Source organism: Oryctolagus cuniculus, chromosome 17 (assembly GCF_051225735.1).
Source record: "Oryctolagus cuniculus isolate XC-2025 breed Fujian yellow rabbit chromosome 17, ASM5122573v1, whole genome shotgun sequence".
Classification (NCBI taxonomy): domain Eukaryota; kingdom Metazoa; phylum Chordata; class Mammalia; order Lagomorpha; family Leporidae; genus Oryctolagus; species Oryctolagus cuniculus.
Genome location: NC_142883.1, coordinates 22,365,386 through 22,391,065, shown reverse-complemented (window position 1 = coordinate 22,391,065; position 25,680 = coordinate 22,365,386). Strand labels below are relative to the sequence as shown.

Below are 25,680 nucleotides of genomic sequence, written 5' to 3'. Positions count from 1 at the left end.
CTTTAGTGAAGCAAACTTAATAGAGAGGTGAGCTCACATCCCAGCCATCCAGCAGGGTAACTCCTTTGATTGTGGGGAGGAACAACAAAGCGCCTCTGTTTTCTCCCGTGTGCATTTCATCCGCGTCCACCGTCAACCACAGACACCGTGTTATGAAGAAGATCTTCAAGGAGTTTATTTCACTGATGATGTAAAAGTGCTGTTACCCATCCCCCAGCCCTGGGGGTGAGAGGACGGTGAGGGCTGGGGAATGTTCCAGAAAACTGCAGCACGCGGTTTTCCATCTAACAAATGGCTGCCGAAGGCAAGGAACTATTGACTGCTATAGTATGAAAAGGGCTATGCAGACACACTTTACAAGTATAAAATGGATATGGCCAGAACATAGTCCCCACTATAGGGCTAGCATCCTGTGTAAGATCTGTCCAAGCCCCAAAACCCAGGAATTCCATTCTTGGAACAGATTAACCTTTCAAGAGAGGGAGGGGCCGGCGCCGCGGCTCACTAGGCTAATCCTCCGCCTAGCGGCGCTGGCACACAGGGTTCTAGTCCCGGTCGGGGCGCCGGATTCTGTCCCGGTTGCCCCTCTTCCAGGCCAGCTCTCTGCTGTGGCCAGGGAGTGCAGTGGAGGATGGCCCAGGTGCTTGGGCCCTGCACCCCATGGGAGACCAGGAAAAGCACCAGGCTCCTGGCTCCTGCCATCGGTTCAGCGCGGTGCGCCGGCCGCAGCGCGCCGGCCGTGGCGGCCATTGGAGGGTGAACCAACGGCAAAGGAAGACCTTTCTCTCTGTCTCTCTCTCTCACTGTCCACTCTGCCTGTCAAAAAAAAAAAAAAAAAAGAGAGGGAGGGAGTTTTGTTAGTCTGCTTGCTTGTTTAAAGTGATTAAGAAACAAAACAAACAAACAAAAATTTTATTTTTATTTGAGAGGCAGAGAGTCAGATGGACAAAACCTGCATCTGGCTGGTTCATCTCTCAAGCATCCCCAACAGCCCAGGCTGGTCCAGGCAGAGCGCAGAGCCACGAACTCATTCCACATCCTCCCGTGGGTGTCAGGGCCCAGCTACCTGAGCTATGACCTGCTGCCTCCCAGGGTGTGCAGCAGTAGGGGGCTGGAAGTGCAGACCGGGACTCCACCCAGGCTCTGCCATGTGGGGTGCGGGGTTAGCCGCTAGACAAAACGCCGCCCCAGACTCATCCTGTGCTGGTCCTGGGCAGCACACAAGTGGACCCCTATCTTTCATTAAACTCCAATGAGTCTCCGGAAGCACCCTCCCCGCTCCCAGCCTGGAGATTTTCTGGCTGAACTGAAACCACGGGGTTCTTCAGACGCTGCAATCCCGCTTTAACCCCAACAGCCCAGCTCCACGATCCGCCTGTTCCCTCGCGCTGGACGCACCTGGCGGCCGTTGAGCGCAAAGCCGCCGGCTCTCCCAGGGGACCCTGGCTCGGGAAAACTGAGCCACTTTGGGTGCAAAACCCGCCCGGCACCCGTGACGTCATCTCGCCCTGCCTTCGGAGAGGCCCTGCCCACTCCACAGTGACTGGGGGAGGTCGGAGGCTGTGAGGGGACCTCTCGTGGACATTCGCAGAAACGCACTCGAGAGGAACAGAAAATCAACAGTTACGCACGCCAAAGCAAGCCTTTCAAACTCGTACAGGCTCCTCCCCGCCGCTTCCTCGAACATCCGCCTCCATCCTGCACCTCGGCGGTTGATTTCTTTTCCCTTTGTCGACTCGGCTATCGGCCCGCCGAGCCTGGGGCTTCCCAGAAGGCCCAGCGCCGGGAAGGGGTTTGCAGCTGCTCCGTCATCGTGCGGCCCGACGCTAGCCCGCGCTCGTGTGCAGGCCAGGCTCGGTTCCTGGTCCGTGGTGCGAGGCTTTACGCGAGGTCCCGGCCTCGGTGCCCGGACTAGGCCGCGACCCCGGGCGCCATGAAGCAGGAGGGCTCGGCGCGGCGCCGCGGTGCGGACAAAGCGAAGCCGCCGCCCGGCGGAGGGGAACAGGACCCACCACCGCCCCCGGCTCCCCAGGATGTGGAGATGAAAGAGGAGGCGGCGGCGGGTGCCGGGTCAACGGGGGAGGCAGACGGCAAGACGGCGGCGGCGGCGGCTGAGCACTCCCAGCGAGAGCTGGACACCGTCACCTTGGAGGGTACGGGAACCCGGGTCGGGGAAGTGCTACGGGCACGGGTGACAGCGACCCCAGCGATTGGACTTCTCCCGGGAAGTCCAGCGCAACCTCCACCACCGCTGGTTCTTTGAGATCGCGCCCAAGTGCCTGCCCCCCGCCCCCCCGCCTTGTCACCTAGGACCCCTTCCCCAGTGACTGGACCTCTCCAGGCCGGGGACCACTGACTCTGCGTCCTTCTCGGGGATTGCATCTAAGTTTAGGTCGCACCGGGCCTCGTCAGCCCTCCCCTGAGCTGCTGGATTTAAATCCCACCCAGCCATCAGGGGTCCCCAGCAGTAGGAGTGAACTGATCCCTCTAGAAACCCGAGTTTGCGTGTAAAGGCAACCAGGGTAACAATACAGACCCCTGAGTTTTAAGGTGTGCGAACGGTTTTTGCTGCCCTGGTTGCCTTTAGCAAGCTCCCTGAAAAGATCCATTTCTACCTATTAGCTCGCTTCCTTGTTTCTCTAATTGAAGTGCCCCAACTGCCCGTTGCGCTTTCCCTCTGCCTTCCGGAGCTCACTCCCAGTGGGTTTAAACACATACTCACACTTTTAACTCACAGTCTAAATTCTGCATACCAGCCCCCAATTTCTTGTATCCTAAGTGCTTGTTCGCAGTTTCCTGCCTGTTTCATTCATTCATTCATTTATTTTTCATTGGATTTTCTTGGAAAACAGAGAGAGACAACCAGGTCTTGCATCCACTGGTTCACTCCCCCGGATGCCTACAACAGCTGGGCCGGGCTGGGCCGAAGCAGGCAGCCCAAACCCAACCCAGGCCTCCCACGCGTGTGGCAAGGACACAAGTACTTCAGCCATCACTTGCCGCCTCCCAGAGTGCTCATGGGCATGAAACTGGAATGGGCAGCAGAGCCAGGACTCAGGCCCAGCCAGGCCCTCCCGTATGGGGGGAGGTGCAGGTGTCTCAAGCCCACTCACTCATTCTGTGCCCGCCCCCCAGCATCCTGCCCACTTTGGAGAGGGTAGAGTGAGGCTTCCCTCTGTGACCCCCCACTGCTTTTCACTTGCCTGCATGAGGAACTAGCCCTAAACACTGAGGAGTTACACTCCTGGGTGAGGGTTTTAAGGATTCCAGAGCGTTGGCTGGACCAGCTCCTGCCTGACCCAGGATCAGTGTCTAATAAAGATCCTTTTACCTAAAGTGATGATAGACAGCGGCTGAGGGATATGTGTGTGTTTAGTGTAAATACTTCATTTTCTGATTAAGTAGTTCACTTTGATTGTATGGGTTTTGGAAAGTCTGAGATGTCTAAAGTAGCAGGTGAGAAAAATCCACCGTGGTTAACCTTTTATCCTTGAATTTTCAAGCTGCTCTCCCACAGTTGAGGTCAGGTCATATATCCAGTTTATTAGATCTGTGACTAAATACAGATGATTTTGGATTTTTCATTCATCATAGTCAATATTCAGTTTGTTCCAGAAGCATTTATTGCATACGTAGTGTGGAGGTTATAACTAGAGGCTCTAGAATTAGTTTCCCCATGTGTATAAGTGACAATAATTGTACCTACTTCATTGGATTGTGAACACCAAAATACTTAGGACTCTGCCTAACACCTGGTAAGCACTTAGTAAACCTTCCATAAATATTGCTACTGTATCATCTGTGTGGCCCAGGCACCCTGTGCTAAGTGCTGATCATGCAAAAGTGACCGAACACCCTGCTAATTGATTGTATTCCCTTATTGCTATACATTTGATAGTTTCTGTTACAAATAACCTTGCATGCTCAACTTTGTTCATAAGTGTTGTTTTATCTGAGAGACACAGAGAGCTCACTTCTACTGATTTGGTCCCCAGATACCCACAGCAGCCAAAGCCAGGGGCCACAAACTCAATCCAGGTCTCCTATAAAGGGGTGGGAAGAAGCCAGTTATTGAACCATCGCAGGAAGCTGGAATCAGGAGCCAGGAGCGAGCATGGAGCCCAGGCACTCCAGTGGGTATCTTGCCCACCAAGCCAAATGCCTGCCCCCATACCCAAGTTTTTTAATCCACTTAAAATTTTGTTTTTCTCCTTATTTCATTTTATTTGAAAGACAGGATCACTGAGGTCTTGGTCTGCTGCTTCATCACCAGATATGCCCCCCACCCCCGCTCAGTGCTGGACCAGGCCACATCCGGGTGCTCAGGACTCTGCATCAGTGCAGGTCTTCCACATGGGTGGCGGGGACCCAAGTACTTGAGCCATCATCTCTGCCTTCCCAAAGAGTGCACTAGCAGGAAGCTGGATCAGAAGCAGAGCCCGGATGGGAACCAGGCACTCTGATAACACTGCAGCAAACACCCAGCCCTCTGATCCACTTATTTGATTATTTCTTCAGTATAAATTCCTAGAATCTATATGCCTAAGTCCAAAAGGGAGAATGAGGGGCAGGTATTGTGGCACAGCAGGTTAAACTGCCACTTGGGACTCCCACGTGCTGTGTCAGTGTCAGTTCAAGTCCTGGTTACTCTGCTTCTGATCCAGCTTCCTGCCAATGCGTCCTGGGAGGGAGAAAGCCCACTCAAGTGCTTGGGCCCCATAGAGTTCCTGGTTCCTGGCTTCAGCCTGACCCAGCCCTGACCGTTGCAGGCATTTGGGGAGTAGACTAGTGGATGGAAGATCTGTCTGTCTCTCCCTCTCTCTGTTGCTCTGCTTTTCATTTTTTTAAATGTTAGAAAAAAGGTGGACATTTTTAAGGTTTGTGTTGGACACTGTCCAGAAAAACTGCTAGTTTACATTATGTTAGCAAAAATACCCTTTTTACTGTAGTCGTTTGTTATTATTTTTAATATATTACTAGTTTGGTACTTTAAAATGTTTACTTGCAATTATTTGAATACTAGTAAAATATGTTCTTCAAATCTGTTAGCTGTTTGTCTTCTGTGTTTGTGTTGGTATCTTTTTTTTTTTTTTTTTTTGACTGGCAGAGTGGACAGTGAGAGAGAGAGACAGAGAGAGAAAGGTCTTCCTTTGCCGTTGGTTCACCCTCCAATAGCCATCACAGCTGGTGCGCTACGGCCGGCACACCGCGCTGATCCGAAGCCAGGAGCCAGGTGCTTCTCCTGGTCTCCCATGGGGTACAGGGCCCAAGCACTTGGGCCATCCTCCACTGTACTCTCGGGCCACAGCAGAGAGCTGGCCTGGAAGAGGGGCAACCAGGACAGAATCCGGTGCCCCAACCGGGACTAGAACCCATTGTGCCGGCACCGCAAGGCAGAGGATTAGCCTAGTGAGCCGTGGTGCCAGCCATTGGTATCTTTTTACTTGAAAACTGTGGCAATATAGTTTCTCTCTCTCTCTCTCTTTTTTTTTTTTTTTTTTTTTCTTTGACAGAGTGGACAGTGAGAGAGAGAGACAGAGAGAAAGGTCTTCCTTTGCCATTGGTTCACCCTCCAATGGCTGTCACGGCTGGTGCACTACGGCCGGCACACCGCACTGATCCGATGGCAGGAGCCAGGTACTTATCCTGGTCTCCCATGGGGTGCAGGGCCCAAGCACCTGGGCCATCCTCCACTGCACTCCCTGGCCACAGCAGAGAGCTGGCCTGGAAGAGGGGCAACCAGGACAGAATCCGGCGCCCCGACCGGGACTAGAACCCAGTGTGCCGGCGCCGCAAGGCGGAGGATTAGCCTAGTGAGCCGTGGTGCCGGCCAATATAGTTTCTCTTAACCATTTATACAGCTCTTTGTAAAATAAAATATGAATCTTTGATCACATTTGTTGCAATTTTTTTTACACAGTTACACAAAACATTTCTACAATGTTAGATTCCTCAATTGTGTATTTGTGTGTGAGAGAGATTTCTCTCATTGTTTATAGTTAGTTTTTCCTATACTGAGATCTGATAAATTTCCATGTGTTTCCTTTTTGTTTATTTGAAAGGCAGAGAGTTGGAAAGAGAGGGCGAGACAGAGAGAAATCTTCCATCTGCTGATTCACTCCCCAAATGGTTGCAATAGCCAGGGCTGACCCAGGCTGAAGGCAGGAGCTGGGAACTCCATTCTGGTCTCCCACAGGGGTGGCGGGCCCAGGTGTTTAGTCTGTCATCCGCACTGCCTTCACAGGCCCAGCAGGAGGTGGGATCACAAGCAGACCCAGTGCTCAAACCTGCACTCATGCTGGTGTCACAAGCTGCAGCCTCCCACCGTGGCACATTGCCAGCCCCTCCACGAGTTTCAATCACGTTGTTTCTGATCTTTATTTATCCTAAAAATCAGTGTATGGAATCCTTAGTACTGCTTAACACTTTAGGACACAAGAGGTGATTGGCCATCTCCTGCACTGCTTGCTGGGGTGGAGGGGTAGAGGAGTGGAGGGGTGCCGGGGTGGAGTGACGTTTCTCCCCTGTCCCCCGCAGACATCAAGGAGCATGTGAAGCAGCTGGAGAAGGCCGTCTCGGGCAAGGAGCCCAGGTTTGTCCTGAGAGCCCTGCGGATGCTGCCTTCCACGTCACGCCGCCTCAACCACTACGTCCTGTACAAGGCTGTGCATGGCTTCTTCACTGCAAATAACACCACGCGAGACTTCTTGCTGTCCTTCCTGGAGGAGGTGAGCGGGTCAGGCCAGCTTGATGGCGGGAGGCTTGAAGCCAGAGCCCGGGATGTAATCGCTTCCCTTCCTGAGAACCTGTCTCGTTAGCGGCCGTGGCAGGAGTGAAGCCAGAGCCGCCGTAGGTAGCCATCTGCCCAGGAGCGCAGGAGCCCTCATTCATTCTTTCAGGTGGGGACTCGGCCCTTCCCACCCAAACTCACTTCCCGCTTCCTCCCAGCATACGCTCTCTCCCTGGACTGGGCGACGTCTCATTGTCACAGGAGACAAGAGGCTGCTTCCTGGCCTGTGAGACAGACAACAGAAGAGTCTAGAACAGTGATTAGGAGCACTGGCTTTGGATAGTTGAGTTTGAGTGCAGACTCTACCAGTTAGTACGTGTGGCACTGAGCAAGCGACCTGAGCTCGGTGCGCCTCTCTTCTCCCTTCTCTGCTCTCAGAGCAGAGCCTGGCACACGGGGAGTGCTGACGATGGCACTCTGGTGGCGATGGTTGGTCTCCGAGCCAGGGGAGGCTTCCTCTGTCATCATTCATGACACCAGGTTTCAGCCTTCTCAGACCTCATTCACCCTGAGCGCCTGCGTCTCCCAGAGTCCTGTGTAGTCTAGTCTGTGCCATACAAGTGGAGACTCAGAAAATGCTGGAAGCAGGACAGTGAAGAGTTTGTCCCACCTTGGGGACCATCAGGCATTGTTTCTGTCCATTTCAGTGACGGATCTGAAGATAGGCGCTGTGTGTAGGTCCATTTTCCACAGATTGTCTTTGTTCCCACAAAAACCCGGTTTTTAGTCTCGTGAGTCCATCTTCAGTTTCATGCAACCCTGTCCGACAGGGTTGCAGTGGCTCAGCGGTGGCGGTGTCTTCCCTCTGCCTGGATGTGGGCACTCTGGAGTTTCCTGCTGTCATCCTCTGTGTTCTGTTCCGGAGCCTGTGATACCCTGCAGCCCTGGGTTAGACGTGCAGCGTTGCTGGGAAAGAAACGGCGCGTGCTTGTTTTTGTATCCCTGCAAAATCTTGGCACATAGTAGACACTTACTGAGGCCATGTAGGAAGGCGTAGTGGGGGCTCCACCCGATCGTGGTTGACATGCTGCCTCCTGTCCTCCCCCAGCCCATGGACACCGAAGCCGATTTCCAGTTCCGTCCCCGCACAGGCAAAGCCGCGGCAGCACCCCTCCTGCCTGAAGTGGAAGCCTATCTCCAGCTCCTCACTGTCATCTTCCTCATGAACAGCAAGCGATACAAAGAGGTACCCAGGACGCGTGAGAGCCGCCGACGAGCCTGGGCAGGGCGAGGGGTGGGTGGGGTCGTCCCTCGTGGAGAAGCGGAGATGACCCCGGGCTCGCTGAGAGCCATCCCTCAGAATGTTGCCCCGCGGAGCATGTGCTTGGCCCTGCTCCGGGCACTGTGGGAAGGGCTGGCGGTGTCTGCCCGTCAGTGGCACAATACCAGCAAAGTAAACTTTTTGGCAAAAGTAGATTTGCAGATAGACCTGTGTCCCTGCCCTAGCTGTGTGTTAGTAAATTAATTAGTTATAAAATGAGAATTACCAGTGTGACCTTCTTTAAAGGATTTTATAAATTATATGTTTAAAAATACTGAAGGCTGGGCATGGTGGCACAGCAGGTTTAGGCTACTATTGGGACACCTGCGTCCCATTTCAGAGTGCCTGGTTCTGGTCCTGACCACTCCACACTTCCTGTCCAGCTTCTTGCCAGTGTACTTGGGGGGCATTGGATGATGGCCATGTACTTGGGTTCCTGCCACCCATGTAGGAGACGGGGTGGACTTCCTGACTGCTACCTTCAGCCTGGCCCAGCCCTAGCTGCTGCGGGCATTTGGGGAGTGAACCAATGAATGAAAGATCCCTTCTCTCCCTCTCTCACTATCACTCTCCCTTTCAAATAAATGAATAAGAGTATTTGTTACTGTGTTCTGCACTTAATAAGCTCTCATGATATTTGAATAAATGGTAACTCTTATGGGACCAGAGACCTCCATTTTGAGTTCAGCACTGCCGCCACTCCCCAGCAGGGACAGGGTTCCTCACTGGCCTCAGCCACAGCTGCGAGAGTCGCCCAAGAAGCGACGGGCTCCCCTTCCTGGTTTCTAGTTTTAGTTTTTCCGTTTCTTATCACTGTTTTCTTTGCTTTTGAGATATAACTCAACCTTTAAAGTGTATGATTTAGTGGTTTTTAGTATATTCACAACATTATACAACCATTACCACTAATTCCAGAACATTTTCTTCATCCCAAGAAGACTGATCAGACCTATTAGTAATCACTTCCCATTCTCCCTCACTCCACCCCTGGAAGCGACTAACTTGCTTTCTGTCCCTTAGGAGAATTTGCCTGTTGTGGGTGTTTCACATAAATAGTATCACACAATATGTGGCCCTTGTAGCTAGCTGCTTTCACTTTGTGTAATGTCTTTAAGGTTCATCCTTGTAACCTGTATCAGGATTCCATTCTTTTCATGGGAGCCTAGTATTCCGTTGTGTGGCTAGACCACATTTTGTTTCTCCATGCCTCCACTGGCGAGCACTTAGTGGTTTCTGCTTTTGGGTGGTTGTGAATGATGTGCTGTAAACATTGGTCTGCAAGATGGGCGTGAGTGTTGCCAGTTCTCTTGGATGAGTGCCCAGGAGGGGATTTGCTGGCTCGTGTGATAATTCCTATTTAACCTTTTGAGAAACGACCGCTTGATTGTCTTTGGGCTTCCTCCCCAGGCACAGAAAATCTCGGATGACCTGATGCAGAAGATCAGTACCCAGAATCGCCGGGCCCTAGACCTTGTGGCCGCTAAGTGTTACTATTACCACGCCCGGGTCTATGAGTTCTTGGACAAGCTGGACGTGGTGCGCAGGTACACGTTACCAGGGGTCTCACTTGCTGCCTTGGGGTTAGGGGCCTGGTCAGTCAGTGCCACAGAACTGTGGACTTGCTAAGGGCTACAAGCTGTAGCTGTAAGGTACCCAGCAGGAAGGGGAGGGTGACATGCCCTGGGCCAGGGGAGGGTTGGTTGTAGATGAGGACCCAGGTTAAGAGCTATCCCAGGCGCTTCCTTTCACCCTGACTGCTAAGGGAGGCTGAGTGGTGGATTAGGAGTGGAGAGACAGACAGAAAACCCTGCTCTCCTCTGCTCAAATCCGCAGTGGCCCAGTTCCCTCCGAGTCCTCACAAGAGTTTACAGAGCCTGGTGTGACCCGGCCACCGCAGCCTGCTTGGCCTCCTCTCCTGCCCCTCCTCCCCATTCCCGACTCTCCTCTCAGCCCCGCTGGCCTCCTGCTCGCCGCGGGTGTGCCAGCCTTCGCCCAGCTCCCCCCTCAGCCAGCAGTGCGCTTCCCGCTGCCTCCGTTGAGGCTTGGCCTAGGCATTGCCTTCCCAGTGCGTCTCATCCTCCGCACCCCAGTGTCCCCCGTGTCGGGCGATCCGTGGGGGAGGCTGCCGGGTAGACGCGGTGAACTCCTGGAGCCTGCGCACTGGGGAGCTGAGAGCAGAGCTCTGTCCTTTTGTGCACCTAGAGAGGTGTCTCCCACCGTAGGCGGCTGGTAGTTGAATTTTCAGAATAACCAGAAGGGCAGTTGTTACCACTTTTTTAAGCATTGCGAGCAAATGAGGACTAAAAGGAAGTTCACAGAGTTGTCACTGAGGCCTTGTTCTCTTTCCTTCGTGAAGCTTCTTGCACGCGCGGCTGCGGACAGCCACGCTGCGGCACGACGCGGACGGGCAGGCCACCCTGCTGAACCTCCTGCTGCGGAACTACTTGCACTACAGCTTGTACGACCAGGCCGAGAAGCTGGTGTCCAAGTCCGTGTTCCCAGAGCAGGCCAACAACAATGAGTGGGCCAGGTACCTCTACTACACAGGTGAGCGAGGGCCTGTCTCGGGCTCGCCTGGTGCGACTCTCCCGAGGGATGACCTCTACCAGGCCCCTTCGGCGCTCGGGCTTGCCGGAGGCTTGGGTGGCACCATTGTCCTTTCCTCCACACCAGGGCGAATCAAAGCCATCCAGCTGGAGTACTCAGAGGCCCGGAGAACAATGACCAATGCCCTTCGCAAGGCCCCTCAGCACACAGCTGTTGGCTTCAAGCAGACGGTGAGCGTCGGGGACCTCCCCTCCCCTCCCTCATCTGAGACCACTTCAGCTGTGGGTCCCTGTGCAGGGGCCAGGGACCCTTCCTCAGGTGCCATGTGCAGGGCGCACAAAGCAGCACAGCCTGCACCTCCGGCAGGTGACGGGGGTGTTCTCTCTGGGAGGTGAGGTGAGGGTGCGGCTGCGTCCCGGCCCCGCTGGGCCTGGACTGTGTCGCTAAACCCTGGGCTCTGAGCTGCCCCTTCCATGCCCGCTTGGCAGCAGGTGTTGTGTGAGCAAGGAGCCAGGACGCCGCCTGCGGCTCACTGATTGCACAGAGAAACCGTGGCCGCCTAAGAGCTCCCAGTCACCAAGAAGTGGTGTTGAGGCACGGGGAGATAGGAGGGGATGGGGAATGCTGTCTCTCAGAGACGTGAACCAAGAGAGTGCACTCTGGACGGCTGGAGAGTGAAGGCTTGGAGCGCAGCCAGAATTTGGGTCCGGTTTTCCCCAGTGCCACCCTGTGCGCCCCCCTTTATGTGGATCCAGCTCCAGGGCGCCCCGGACAGGGAGCAGGGTGGACATGCCGGACAGTGAGGTCACAGAGCAGGAGATTCATTCCTGGTCAGAAGTGCAGAGAAAGACAAATTTGGATTTTGTTAGATAATTAAAAGATATTTTTGAGTCCGGTGCTGTGTTATAGCTGGTAAAGCCGGTGCCTGCAGTGCCAGTATCCCACATGGGCACTGGTTCAAGTGCCGGCTGCTCCACTTCCCATCCAGCTCTCTGGTGTGGCCTGGGAAAGCAGTAGAAGATGGCCCAGGTCCTTGGGCCACTGCACCCACACGGAAGGCGTGGAAGAAGCTCCTGGCTCCAGCGAAGCTCTGGCCATTGTGGCCATTTGGGGAGTGAACCAGTAGATGGAAGACCTCTCTGCCTCTGCCTTTCAAATAAATAAATAAATCTTTAAAAAAAAAAAAAAAAAGAAAGAAAAGGAAGGAAGGAAGGGAGGGAGGGAGAGGAAGGAAGGAAGGAAGGAATCTTAAAAACAAAAATAATTGGTTTTTGAACAGTTTGGGTAGAACTTTTACAGAAAGGAATTGCTTTTCAGACTCATGGAATACAGGAGCAGGATGTGAGATTCCTTACAATATAAGACACACTGAAGTGCCTTTTTAAAATCTCCAGAAGCAGGGCCAGCATTGTGGCCATCTGTGTTGCCGACATCCTGTGTGGGCTCCAGCTCGTGTCCTGGCTGCTCCACTTCTGGCTCAGCTGCTTGCTAATGGCCTGGGGAAAGCAGTGGAAGATGACCTCGGTGTTCCGGCCCCGCCACTCACGCAGGAGGCCCCGAGGAAGCTTCCGGCTTTGGCTTGGCCCAGCGCTGGCCGTTGTTGTCATAAAGGGAGTGAAACAGTGGATGGAAGATTGATCTCTGTGTGTCTCTCCCTCTCTCTGTAACCCTTTCAAAATAAATCCTTTTTTAAAAAACATGAAAAATACAAATAATTAACATAGACTGAGTCATGCCAGGAGAGAGGTTTTACAGGGTAAAGTGGTTTTTTGTTTTTTGTTTTTTTTTGGTAATTATTTGGGAATTATTATTTTTTTTAATTTATTTATTTGAAAGAGTGATAGAGGGAGAGGCAGAGAGAGGTCTTCCATTCTCTAGTTCACTCCCTGATGGCCACAGTGGCTGGGTCCAGGCCACACTGGAGCCAGGAGCCTGGAACTCCTTTGGGTTTTCCACATGGATGGCAGGAACCCAAGCATTTGGGCCACCTGCTGCTGCTTTCCCAGGTGCATTAGCAGGGAGCTGGATTGGAAATGTGGAAATGGAGCAGCCGGGACTCGAACCGCCACTCATACGGGATGCATCACAGGCGGTGGTTTAACCTGCTGTGCCACAGCGCCTGCCCCTAAAGCAGTTTTCAAACCAGATTTTACTGTGTGTGTAAGTTCTGAGTTTCCTGTGGAGAAGCCCCGTGGGCAGGAAGGTGCAGCAGGCTGGGCTGTGAGTGTGTGGCTGCTGAGGGCGCCCTGAGAGGGCAGAAGGGGCAGTGCGTGCGTGTTCAAGAGAGGACAGCCACAGACCCCTCAGGAGCTCTGCCCTTGCCGACCGCCTTACTGAGTGAGCAGGTGAATCGCTGGGGCTATGTCAAAGTACGTAAGTTGGTTTGACTTAGGGTATTTCGGCTTTCAAAGGTGCAAAAGCAATATACATTCAATAGAAACTGTACTGGAAGTTTTGATTTTTTTTTAAAAGAGTTACAGAGAGGCAGACGCAGAGAGAGAGAGAGAAAGGTCTTCCTTTCTCCCCAAGTGGCCACAACAGCCGGAGGTGGGCCAATCTGAAGCCAGGAGCCAGGAGCTTCTTCACTTCCGGGTCTCCCATGGGGTGCAGGGGCCCAAGGACCCGGGCCATCTTCCACTGCCTTCCCAGGCCACAGCAGAGAGCGGGATCAGAAGTGGAGCAGCCAGGACCCGCGCCCCTATGGGATGCCGGCACTGCAGAGGATTTTACTCCTCCCGGCCCCCAGGTTTTGAATGTTGATTGTTCCCTGGGCTAGCGCTCTGCAGTGCCATCCTCTGGCGACACTGGGCAGTGGCAGTGAATACAGCTCCCAGTCAGCCCCTCAGTCAGCAGCCACACACTGGTGTTCTGCAGTGGGCCTTGTTGCTAAGCTAGGATGGTCCGTACACTCATTCAATGCATTCTCAACTTAGCATGGGTTTATCGGGATGTAGCCCCATCGCAAGTGGAGGAGCATCTGCAGGGGCCGGTTCTGAAAGTCCGCAGTTCTAAAGGCCGCCACGGCCCGCTCTGCGTGGGGAGCTCCGGCCCAGCCATCTGGGGGCTGGAAGAAGGCTCCAGGGTTTATTCTGCAGCTGCCTTCTCTCCACTGTAATTTGAATGTCTTTCCCTGTCTACCGAAAGCCGCCTTTCCTGTGTTCCTGATCCCATCCCTTCCCGTGTCCCCCAGGGCCCATCACCTGTTTGTTTCGGGCTCTCTGGGCAGGAAGTTCTGCGCCCCCACCCTGCTTCCTCCCACTAAGGCAGCCAGGCCATCTCTTTCCTGGCTCCGAGCAGCAGGCCTCTGGCCCAGCCCCTCAGTCAGGTGTCTGTGTGTCTGTCTGTCTCTCTCCTTCCCTGCTCCTTCTCGCCAGGACTTTGACAGTCAAGCTGCCCATAGTGAAGTCCACACTCTCCCCCAGGTGACCCCGTGGGCTCTGGGAGCTTTGGCTCTCGCCTCTGATGCTTCCTGGAAGCACATCACTGGCAGGTGAGGCTGCCCAGACTGCTGTGACCAGGAACCTCAGACTTCATGGCTTAGTACAAATCGATTCTGTCGCAGTTCTGAGACCAGAAGTCGAGCAGCAAGGTGTCGACACCTTCCGAGGGCCTCTCTGCCTCGCTCGGCCAGCTTTCTGCTTTCACCCTCTGTGGCTCCTCTCATAGGGGCGCCACTCACACTGGATCCCAGCCCGCCCCCTCACCTCAGTCTACCTTAGCTTTGGCCTTACTTCCAAATAGTCACCTCCGGGGCCCGGGGGTTAGGCCTGTGACACAGCATTCTGGGGCACACACGGTTCCGCTCACGCTGCTTCCTCTCTGTTCAGATAGCCCCGACTCATCAAACGTGGCCTGTCGCAAACAGACCCCCCAAGCCCTTTGCCGTTGCCTCCTCCTGCTCACGGGGTCCAGGTGGGAAGCCCGGTTTGGTCCTTCCCTTCACGTGGCTGCGTCTTCTGTGTGGGCCTGCTGTGACGCCCGCGCTGACGTGCCAGCAGTTAACCCTTCTGGAGGCTTCCCCTGCACTGGGCAGCGTGCACAGTCGCCTCACTGAGCAGAGCTCTAGGTCTGCCTTCCTCTTGCCAGGCGCGTCCACGGCTGCCCGCCGCCTGCCCAGTAGGGAGAGTGTCCTCGCCCTCTTCAGGGTGCGCGTCCCCCGGCAGCCTGCCCCTCTCTCCTGAGAGCCCCCTCACCCTGCCGCTGCTCCCTTGACTGGAGCTTTCTCCTTCCTGTTTCTGCTTTGTCAGACCCTTTAGGCACTTACTGAATTCTTCCATGTCCGTGGCTTCCCCCCACACGTGGATTAAGCTAAGGGCGGCTCGGTGGGGGTGTGGGGAGGTGAGGAGTCTCCCCGCTGTGGGCGTGACCCCCCCCCCCCCCCGCCTCTGCCCCGACACTTGGTGTGATTTTGCCAGCGTGTGTTTCTGTTCCTGCTGCCCGGCAGTAACTCAGCCCCTCTGCGCTGCCTTTCTGCACCCATCCCAGTCCAGGTGGGCACACTCAGCAGTGTTCGCATCCATGCACTGTGCCCACTCCCTGAGCCCTGGCTCTCCACGCCGCCCCCTCCTCTCTCCAGGAGCAGTGCGCTGCTCAGTGTCTTGGTCTGGCTCGTGTCCCATTCTCTGGACCTCTGAGCCAGGAAACCTCCCGACCTGGCTTCTTCCTTAGAGCGTTGCCATTTCAGAGCAGGGTCTGCTGCCTGGCCAGAGGATGTGACCCTTCAGGCGCTGTGAGCTCAAGGGTCAGCCAGTCCCAGCACGTGGCTCCCCGGGGCACGCTTTGTGAGCCAGGCGCCCGGGCATTTCCGCCAGTGGTCCTGAGCCAGTGCTGCCTCGCCCCAGCTCGCAGTATGTCTGGCCAAACTGAAGCCCCGCTCCACTTCATCCCCGGCCGCTCTGAGTGCTGTGTTCCCCTGTCGCACCACAGGTGCACAAGCTGCTGATCGTGGTCGAGCTCCTGCTGGGAGAGATCCCAGACCGCCTGCAGTTCCGCCAGCCCTCCCTCAAGCGCTCGCTCACACCCTACTTCCTCCTGACCCAAGGTAAGCCGCGTGTGCCCTCCTGGGCCCCCAGACCCTCCACTGCGGCCTCTGAGGCCGGTGCCCCTATGCAGCATCTGACCTACTCCTGTGCCCCTGCAGCCGTCAGGACAGGAAACCTAGCCAAGTTCAACCAGGTCCTCGATCAGTTTGGAGAGAAGTTTCAAGCAGATGGGACCTACACCCTGATTATCCGGCTGCGACACAATGTGATTAAGACAGGTGTGGATCGGGCTCCGTTCGAGGAGGGGACCCATACGGGGCTTCTCCCAGGGACAGGCCAGCCCCGGGTGGGGGTATCTGTGAGCAGGTGAAGGGCCTGTGTCTGCCCTGCCCTGCCCACCCCTCCACCCCGTCCTCCCCCAGGTGTGCGCATGATCAGCCTCTCCTATTCCCGCATCTCCCTGGCCGACATCGCCCAGAAGCTGCAGCTGGATAGCCCTGAAGATGCTGAGTTCATTGTTGCCAAGGTGGGCTGGTTCAGGACCTGCGGTGGCTCAGGTCATCGCCCTCTTGTCCCGTGGGTGGGAGTGGGAGGAAGGCAGAGGAGGGGCCTGGTCTCTGTGGGGCCTGCCGTTCGTTCACCGCAAAGCCAGGCGGTTGCCTGTGTGTGTGTGTGTGTGTGTGTGTAAGGATAGCAGAGGAACAGACTGGGACTAATGGGCTAGTGACCTTTCCTCCCCTGGGGGACACTCAGGCCATCCGGGACGGCGTCATTGAGGCCAGCATCAACCACGAGAAGGGCTACGTGCAGTCCAAGGAGATGATTGACATCTATTCCACCCGAGAACCCCAGCTGGCCTTCCACCAGCGCATTTCCTTCTGCCTGGACATCCACAACATGTCCGTCAAGGTGAGGGCTGCGGGGGCACTTCCCTCCCTCCCGACTCCTCAGACACTCCAGCAGCCGTAAAATCCTGGAGGGTCAGAGGACTACGCTCATAAGGGACGCGGTCAGCAGGGATTCGGGGTGCAGGGCTCCAGCCTGGTTCCAGATCTCGGTCCTTTAGCTTCTTGGAGCCTGGTTTTCCATGTGTGAAGCCACCGTGACTGCTTTGCAGGCGAGGGGGACTGAGGAGGCAGCCACTCTAGGGCACTTGGCAGGGTCTAAGTTGAGCAAGACGTAGGGCCACCACGTCACTGCAGAAAAGGTTCTCGGGCCCTCACCTCTGGCGGGCAGTTGGCTGCTGTTAGCACTTCCCTGCTGTGTTTCACTGCTCTCCTCCCAGACTCTGGGAGAGCCGTGCGCCTTTGTGTCTGGTCCCTTGAGTCTCGTCCCCACTCCCACTGCTGCTCCCCCACCTAGTGCCAGCGAGCTCAGGGCTTCTCACACGTGAGCTCTGCCCCGGCCCCACAACTCCGCCTGGCACGGGGCTGCTCATGTATTCCGCCAGGTTCTCCTTGCTCCTTGTTTGGCCTTTGCCACCTGGTATTGTAATAGTTTGCTTCCACGCCGAGTTCCCTGCTAGGCTGACCTGGAGAGCGTCCCCTCCTGAGGCCTGGCAGGTGAGACCAACACTGCTTCTTTCCCTCCCCCCCCCTGCTGTGCTCCAGGCCATGAGGTTTCCTCCCAAATCCTACAACAAGGACTTGGAGTCGGCAGAGGTAAGCTCCCTGCTTTCTGAGTAGGCCGGGGGGGGGGGGGGGCACCTGCATGCAGAAAGGGAAGGGGGGAAGGGGGCAGCTGCTCGGAGGCCTGGGCGGAGTGAGACACCCACTGCCCCCGCCCCTCCCCCAGGAGCGACGCGAACGGGAGCAGCAAGACTTGGAGTTTGCCAAGGAGATGGCAGAAGATGACGACGACAGCTTCCCTTGAGCTGGGGGCTGGGGAGGGGTGGGTGAGCGGGGACTGGCTCTCCATCTTTCCTCCCGGAGGCCCCCTGCCCAGGGGACTGGCCCCCTTGTCCCACACACAGCTCACAGACTGCCTAGATGCAGAGGGTGAGGGGTGCTGGGAGCCGCCCCCCATCCCAGGGCCCCTCCCCACCCGGTGACTTAGCACACGGTGGCAGGAGAGCGGGTGGCCTCCCCAGGACAGGGTCCTGGCTAGTGGCGTGGGCAGCAGGAGGGAGGGACAGCCCCGTGCTCTCCTCAAGGGAGTAGGGCACTGGAGTTGGGACATGTGTTCAATTCTATGTTTTTTGAAGCTTCAATTATGATTTTTAACAATAAAAATGTTCTCCAGAGCTCTTTGTGCATCAGTTACTACTCTTGGCCCCCATGGCTGCCGTATCGAAAGGCCTGGAATCTTCTCCCTGGTCTGGAGTCCTGGTTTCCAGGGCAGCGCGAGGGCGGGCAGCGCGAGGGCCTGCGCAGCTGCCGGGGAGGAGGCGAGCTGCATCCCGAGCACCACTGCTCCCGCCTCGAGTCTGTTCTCTGGCCAGCACCTGGCACGTCACAGTCTTGCTCCTCCAAGCCCTGATCTGAAAAGCACCTGGTAGCCTTCGGCCTCTGGCCACACGTCCCCTCCACTGTGCTGAATTCCACGTGTCCTCCAGGTCCGGACTCAGTGGCCAAGGCCCTTTCCCACCATCAGGTGCTTTAGTTAGGGTGTGGTCGGGGCAAACTGTTTTCCTAGCCAGTCTGTGGCCCACGCTGGGCTCGTGGCTGTCAGCTGCAGTATCTGTATTTGCACCGAGTGCTCCAGGCTTTGTCCCAGGCTGCTGTTTCCGGGTCCCACCCAGTCCTGCTTGCGGGGATCCGGCGCTGCTCACTTGAAGCGTCTGTGCCTCTGCGTGTCAGCACTTGAAGCCGGCTGTGTGGAACAGCATTGCCTTCTACTCTCCAGCTCTCTCCCATCACTCTGTGGCAGATGTTATCTAGTGTCCTAATTCATTTTTTAAGATTGATTTATTTTGGGGCCAATGCTGTGGCATAGCCGGTAAAGCTGCTGCCCACAGTGCTAGCATCCCATAAGGGTGCCGGTTCAAGTCCCAGCTGCTCCACTTCCGATCCAGCTCTCTGTTATGGCCTGGGCCCCTGTACTTGCGTGGAAGACCTGGAAGAGGCTCCTGGCTTCGGATCGGCCCGGCTCCAGCCGTTGTGGGAGTGGACCAGCGGCTGGAAGAACTCTGCCTCTGCTTCTCTGTGGCTCTGCCTTTCAAATAAATAAATAAATCTTTCAAAGAGAGAGGGAGAGCCAGAGGTCTTGCATTCGCCACTTCACTCCCAAGGTGGCCACAATAGCCAGCGCTGGGCCAAGCCCAAGCCAGGAGCTTCATCTGAGTCTCCCACTCCCATCTGAGTCTGGGTGGAGGGGCCAGGTACTCGGGCCATCTTCCGCTGCTTTTCCCAGGCCATTAGCAGGGAGCTGGATTGGAAGTGGAGCAGCCAGGACAGGAACTGGTGCCCAACTGGGGTACTGGCATCGCATTACCACAACAGCCCCTGAAGAGCTCTTTAATTCCCTTCCAGGAAAGGGAGCGAATGTTGGCCACCTCCTGGGTGTCTTGGGGATTCAAGCACTGGTTCCCATGAGTCGCCCTGCCTGTCTGGTTCCGAGTTCAGCTCAAATTCTCTCAGGCTGTGCTGCCTTCTCCCAGGCTCAGTCTGGGGTTCTGTTACCTGGTTGGCTTGGGGTTTGGGGTTTGACAGTGAGAGAGAGAGAGAAAGGTCTTCCTTTGCCGTTGGTTCACTCCCCAATGGCTGCTGCGGCCGGCGTGCTGTGGCCGGCGCACCGCGCTGATCCGAAGCCAGGAGCCAGGTGCTTCTCCTGGTCTCCCATGGGGTGCAGGGCCCAAGCACTTGAGCCATCCTCCACTGCCTTCTCGGGCCACAGCAGAGAGCTGGCCTGGAAGAGGGACAACCAGGACAGAATCCTGCGCCCCGACCGCGACTAGAACCCGGTGTGCCAGCGCCTCAGGCGGAGGATTAGCCTAGTGAGCCGCGGCGCCAGCCCAGGTGGCTTGTCCTTCCGGCCCTTGACCACTCACTGTACCTGACCTCAAAAGCTGTGTGATAGGACACAGGTATAATAGGGCGGGTGCAGCTGCCTACAGCTTCGTCTCGCCTGTTTAGTGTCTCTGGTCACAGCTGTCGTTCTGCCTGGTGCTACCCAACCGCACACATGACAGATCTGCGAGTCTCCACTTGACCCCCAGCGCCACAGGCCTTTCTGGCTTGGAAAGAGACTGCTGAGAGTTGATGGCTGCTACAGAAAGTTGGCATCATTTGCCATGATTTCCTGGTTCTTGCCCACCTTGAGTCTCGGGACCATTTCTCTGTCCCCCTCTGGAAGCTGCTGTCTTGGCTTTGCACTTCCTGGGGAAGCTTCCTGTCTTTCCCACCTGGGGAGCTCACTGTATTCCTTCCCTTGAGTGTTTTAGAATTGCAAAAACAACGTAGAAGTACAAGGAATAACACAACAAACACTTACATACTTTCTACCCAGGCTTAATAAACGCTAACGTTCTGTTGTGTGATGCTTTAACCCGAGAAGGAAGGAAGCGCCAGGCAAGCTGAAGTCTCTGGCTCCCTCCGCAGGGGCAGCCTCCGGCCGAACTCTGTGAGTAAGCCACTTTCTGCTTTCCTACTTTCCCTAGAACACACAGCTTTGAGTTTTTGTAAAGGGCGTGTTCACGTTACCAGAATGGAGCTTGCTCTGTCACTGCTGCCTGAGAGCTGATTGTGTCGGTACGCATGCCTACTGCACTAACAACGTTCCTGAATAAAATGGTCCCTCTCCTCGCGGAGTTCGCAGGCCGGGCAGGTGGGGAGGCGGATGTGTGAGTGGACTGCAGTTTATTTAGCATCCCCCCTCCCATGCTGGAGACTTGATTCACCAGACAGCGCCTAAGAGAGCGTGTCTGTGGTCTTGCAATACCAACGGCGTACAGGATTTGCAAACTCAAAGGGCCACAGAGACAGTTTTTAGGCATGTCGGCCATATGGCCTCCGTCACAACTACCCGATTCTGCCTTTCCAATTCGAAAGCCATAGCAACATGTAAGGGAATGGTTTATGGACACTGGAACTTGAATTTCAAATGGTTTTTTACATGATACTAAATATTCTGATTGTTTTCACAACTATTTCTTAAATATTTATTGAAAGACAGAAATCATCATCCCTCTGCTGTTACAACCATCTGGGGGGTGAACCAGCAGATGGAAGCTCTCTCGCTCTGCCCTTCAAATACAAAGGTAAAAGCCATTCCTCACTCAGCGCGAGGCGGAGCCTGCCTCCCCCAGCTCTGAGGCCTAGTGAAGTAGAATCATTCGGCCACAGGACATGCGCCTCATTACTCCATACCACCGAACTGCCCTCAGCAACCACCCGAGTCCCTCGGATCCTTGCTACAGATGCTCTGAGCGAGCACCAGAAGGAAGCAGGCAGTGGGAGGGCAAGCTGCCAGCCAGTTCTGACCATGAGGGAACACCCGGGAGGGCCCGGGGGAAGCTGAAGGGATGAATGGGGGGTCTCGAGCCAGGTGCCTTGTCAGATTTTGCTTTCAGCTTCCGGGGCAGTGCAGCGCCTGCGCAGCACGCTGCCGGCAACGAGCCCTTGCTCTCTACCTGGTCTTCAGCGCCCGACTAGAGCTCAAGTGCGGATTGCACCATTACCCAGACGGCTGTCTGGACAGGAGTCCCACTGGCTTGGGAAGCCAACAGAACTCCGCATCCTGCGGGCTCTGTGACCTGTGAGGCCCACCCTCGTGTGTCACACACCTGTTGGGTGACGGGAAGAATATCGTGCGAAGACGTAGAAGAGGCACCTGAGGGCTGCCAGTCGGCAGGTTCGAGGATGTGGATGTCCTGCCCTCCACGCGCTGCTGGGCACACAGCCCGACCTCATCAGCGTAGAGGCACAGGGGGACCAGATGAATCTGTGAGCTCAACAGGTGATGGCTCTGCCAGCTGTGGCCGCAAGAGGGCACCCCAGCCCCAGGGATGGCCCCGCCCAGGGCGCCACATCCCCTCTTGACCCAGAGAAGTCTTTCTTGGAGCACTTGTGGTAGACTGTTCAGAAAGTGACAGCCCTGGGTGCGGTCAGTCAGACCGCCCCGACAGGCCCACTGCCCGGTAGAGGCTCAGGTTGTAACATGACTCTGCTACCCACGACCGCAGGCCAGGCACTTCCTTATCAGACCCAGTCCACGTGGCTGGCTCTGACAAGTTCACGTTCAGCACTAACAGTGCACGGCTCTGGGATGTAAAGACAGGGCAGTTTCTCCTTGTCACCCCCAGCCCATGCCCACTTGAGGGCAGCACATGCTGGCTGGTGCCTCTTCCCTGGGGCAGGGAACTCACAGGAACCGGCCCCCCAATTCCAAAGCCCAGAGAACGCTGCTGTCTTACGGGCAGTGCACCAGGGGTAGCAGAGGGGACAGTGGAAGGGCAAGGTCAGGTGAGCAAGAGCCTCAATGGTCTTGCTTCATTCAGGACAGGCATCCGGCTTCCTCTGGCCTCTGCCGCATTCCGGGGGCTTAAAGGAATGAGTCAGAGCGGGGGGTATCGGGGAGTTCCCAGCTAATCAGCTGGGAACAAGACAGCCTGAAACTTGGGATGGTGCCTATCCCAGTGTGGGGTATGGGGTGGCGGCCAGAGGCAAGGGCCAATGTCCCTGTCTCGGGCCCTAGCCCCTCTGGAGCCAGCACCCCAGGGCCTTGGGGGTACCTATGGGGGCCATCTCACTGCCTTCTCCCTTATCTGGGGGCCTGTGGTGCAGGTGGCTTGAGAATCCCAAAGGAGAGAGGCAGAGAGGGCTGCCCGGAGTGGCTGCCAGAGGAGGGCGGGAGGCCGTCCTGGGGCCAGACCTCAGAGGCCGAGGAGCCTCCAGCCTGGGAGGCTTTTACCAGCTGTTCGCTTTTCTTTAGGCTCAAACACCCCGGGGCGATGTAGGCCAGGGAGGAGCTGGAGGGGAGGAAGGGAGTTTGAGGGGGACTAGATGTCAAAGGATCAGAGATTCCACAATTTCACAAAAGCTTTCGCAAACAGCCTTTTGTCCCAACCCCCTGCATTGTCTTGGACGCCGCATTTGCATAAATCCTGGGAAATTACAAAGTCTGAGTCGTGGCCCCAGGTAATTTCCTCCAGGCCTCAATGGGGTTCTGTATAAAGGCCCTCAGGCGCTGAGCCCTGACAGAACACAGACCCAAGGCCAAACTTGCTGCCCAGAGCCCCACGAAGTCAATGGGTGAGTATCCTAGCTCAGCACTGGCCAGCTGCCTGGCCTGGGTGTGGGAGGGAGGCTGAAGTGGCAGAGGGGCTAGCGATCCCCAGCCTGGGGTGATGGCCACCCAGCACCCAAGAGGGACCCAGGTGGGAGCAGGCAGCATCTTCTGAGCCCCATCTCCTTCTAGCCCTGCAGCTGCTGCTCTGGCTCGGTGCACTCTGGGCAGTGCAAGAAGCTGCGCCCCCAGGCCCTGCCAGCTCCCTGCCCCAGGGCTTCCTGCTCAAGTGCTCAGAGCAAGTGCGGAAGATCCAGGCTGACACCTCGATGCTGCAGGAGGAGCTGGTGAGGGAGAGGCAGGGGCACAGGAGGGCTGTGGAGGAAAGAGGGGGAGGGAGCCCTCATCAGGAAGGCGCCAGGAGAGGGAGACACACGGGGACAGGGAAGAAAGAAGAGGTGGCTGGGAAGGACTTGGGGAGAGACGCCCTGCTGGGGACCAGGATGGGGAGGCCCAAGGCCGAGAGCGCACTGGGGGAGGGGCTGAGAAGCCTGGCAGGAGGGGGAAGGGGGGGCAGCCCCGAGAAATGGGGGGTGGCCCTGGCTGGTGTCACTCCGCATCCTCCCACCCGCAGTGCGCCACCCACAAGCTGTGCCACCCTGAGGAGCTGCTGCTGCTCGGGCACTCTCTGGGCATCCCGCGGGCTCCGCTGAGCAGCTGCTCCAGCCAGGCCCTGCAGCTGGTGAGTGCCAGGGAGGGCGGGGAGAGGGGCTCACACCCATGCCGGGGCGCCCCACTTCTCTTCCCTGAGGGTCCCAGCAGCTCCCCTAACTCCTGCTCCACCCGCAGCCCGGCTGCCTGAGCCAACTCCACAGCGGCCTCCTCCTCTACCGCGGCCTCCTGCAGGCCCTGGCGGGGATTTCCCCGGCCTCAGCGCCAGCCCTGGACAAGCTGCAGCTGGATGTCGCCGACTTTGCCACCACCATCTGGCACCAGGTGAGCCTTGTTGGGGGAGGCGCACAGCAAGGCTGAGTGCTCACCAGGGCTCCGAGATGCTCTGGGGTTGGGGTGGACACATTCTCGGGGCCTGGGCACGCGAAGCCACCACCCCAGGTCAGGAACCTCACACTGACCTTCCTCCAGTCCCCTGGAGAACAAGGAGCCAGATCCCAGGACCTTGAGACAGACCTCAGTTCGAGTCCTGGACCCCCTCAACCACGTGACTCCCAGCCCCATCAGCTCCCAGCGCTTCCTCGTTGGTACCAAGGCCTGCTCAGTGGCCCTAACCTCATCTCCTCTCCCACAGATGGAGGACCTGGGGCAGGCTCCTGCCGTGCAGCCCACCCAGAGCACCATGCCAGCCCTCACCTCTGCCTTCCAGCGCCGGGCGGGCAGCGTCCTGGTCGCCTCCCACCTGCAGAGCTTCCTGGAGCTGACCTACCGTGTCCTGCGCTACCTGGCCCAGCCCTGAGCAAAGCTCCCCTTCCCACTGTATTTATCTCTATTTAATATTTATGCTTATTTAAGCCTCGTATTTAAAGACAGGGAAGAGTGAAACAACTCCAGACTCCAGGTCCTTCCCTCTCTCCAAGTTTCATTCTCCTGCATGGGAGGGAGATTGGTAAATACCAAGTATTTATTCCTGACAGGGCTCCCGGCAGCCTCCGCGGGCACTGGGAAGAGCTGCCGTGAGCCCCCGGGGCCCTGGGGAGCACCAGGAGGTCCACGTGGGAGACAAGACTGCTCTGTTTAATATTTAAACAGCAGTGTTCCCCAACTGGGCCAACCAGGTCCCATGCCCCCTCACAGCCCCCCACCACGCGTATTAGGTAAAGTCCTGGACAGGGGCAGCCAGGGCTGGGAAGCCAGGCCCTGTGAAGGCCTCTGGCTCACGGGCGGGCAGTGCAGGCATCACCGGATGTCCCGAGCCGTGGCGCCTGCCCCAGCAGCGGCAGGATTTGGCTCCTTTTCTGGCTGGGCATTTGCCTTGGGAATGTGAGAGGGAAAAGACAAGGGGACTCCTGCTGGGGGGGGGGGGGGGCAACAGGAAGTGTGCTGTCACCCCTTCCCTGCCCCCCTTTCTCACTGTCACCAAGTTTTAGGGCAATAAAATGTGTCTCCAGAAACGGCCTTCCTCCTCCTTGAGTCTGGCTGGTGCCTGGTGGGGAGCAGGGGTGCTGAAGGGTGGGAGAGGAGCAGGGGGCAGGGAGGGAAGGACCCCCCCACCCCAGCCAACACGCAGTCCTGTGGCATTCATGTATCCGGGCCCCCTCCGCCGATGCTGGCCCACAGCAGCAAAGGCGGCCGTGGCTGCCACCCCGTGGCTCTTGGGGAAGACAGAAGCCAGTGGAAGGTCGGGGCCCAGAAAGAACCCTCTCCTCCTTGGCCCTGCCTGATGGGGCTGAAGAGGGTGGAGCACAGCTCGGGATGGGGGGATATGGTGTCTACACTGCAGGCACCAGGCAGGCCTCCAGCTCAAAGATCCCCGCAAACCACCCAGCCCACTGTCTTGGGCGCCCTCCCTATCCTCAGCTCCTGTCACCCATTCTCCTCCCCGCAGTGCCTTAGACAGCAAGGCCAGACCCCAACTGCCTGGCTGAGGGCTCTCCCACAGGGGCTCCGAGCGTGTGGAGAGGCAAGGAAGGGTTCAAGAGCGTTGCTGTCCCTCGCCCTGTCCTGTGGAAGCGACAGCTCAAACTGCAGGCCGGACAGACCGGGTGGGGAGCCACAGAACAGGACATGCTGCCCCAGCATGCCAGAACCCCTCCCGCTTCAGGGTACGGCTCACCAGGTGGGCCGCAGGCCAGTGCTGTCACCTCACTTGGGTCTGAGCCCAGGAAGCTGCTCTCACTGCCCCCCTCCCCTACCCAGTGAACACACACGGGAACCTAAGCCCTACTTCCTGAGCCTCTTCCTCCTCCCCCCTCCCCCAGCTC

The 25,680-nt window shown here is 56.8% G+C and overlaps 2 protein-coding genes across 2 annotated transcripts; both read left to right on the top strand.

Moving 5' to 3' along the window:
• Positions 1-1,769: 1,769 nt before the first annotated feature.
• Positions 1,770-17,822, top strand: PSMD3 (proteasome 26S subunit, non-ATPase 3). The gene is made up of 12 exons (XM_008271427.5): positions 1,770-2,153; positions 6,538-6,728; positions 7,839-7,976; positions 9,459-9,595; positions 10,408-10,598; positions 10,725-10,828; positions 15,525-15,639; positions 15,739-15,858; positions 16,003-16,106; positions 16,334-16,489; positions 17,191-17,241; positions 17,375-17,822. Exons 1-12 carry the CDS (start codon positions 1,934-1,936, stop codon positions 17,450-17,452), a joined length of 1,605 nt encoding a protein of 534 aa, XP_008269649.1. The 5' UTR covers positions 1,770-1,933; the 3' UTR covers positions 17,453-17,822.
• A 2,975-nt stretch (positions 17,823-20,797) lies between these two features.
• On the top strand, positions 20,798-24,870 carry CSF3 (colony stimulating factor 3). Its single transcript, XM_017349312.4, has 5 exons — positions 20,798-22,770; positions 22,937-23,091; positions 23,379-23,486; positions 23,594-23,740; positions 24,051-24,870. Exons 1-5 carry the CDS (start codon positions 22,767-22,769, stop codon positions 24,213-24,215), a joined length of 579 nt encoding a protein of 192 aa, XP_017204801.1. The 5' UTR covers positions 20,798-22,766; the 3' UTR covers positions 24,216-24,870.
• The last annotated feature ends 810 nt before the right edge of the window (positions 24,871-25,680 follow it).

Bases quoted from the DNA above. Each gene is read 5' to 3' on its own strand.
- CSF3 (XM_017349312.4), top strand. The intron at 23,092-23,378 runs GTGAGGGAGAGG...TCCCACCCGCAG, and splicing joins CGATGCTGCAGGAGGAGCTG to TGCGCCACCCACAAGCTGTG. The intron at 23,487-23,593 runs GTGAGTGCCAGG...CTCCACCCGCAG, and splicing joins CCAGCCAGGCCCTGCAGCTG to CCCGGCTGCCTGAGCCAACT.
- PSMD3 (XM_008271427.5), top strand. From the start codon at position 1,934: ATGAAGCAGGAGGGCTCGGCGCGGCGCCGCGGTGCGGACAAAGCGAAG. The intron at 9,596-10,407 runs GTACACGTTACC...TCCTTCGTGAAG, and splicing joins AAGCTGGACGTGGTGCGCAG to CTTCTTGCACGCGCGGCTGC. The intron at 17,242-17,374 runs GTAAGCTCCCTG...CCCCTCCCCCAG, and splicing joins AGGACTTGGAGTCGGCAGAG to GAGCGACGCGAACGGGAGCA.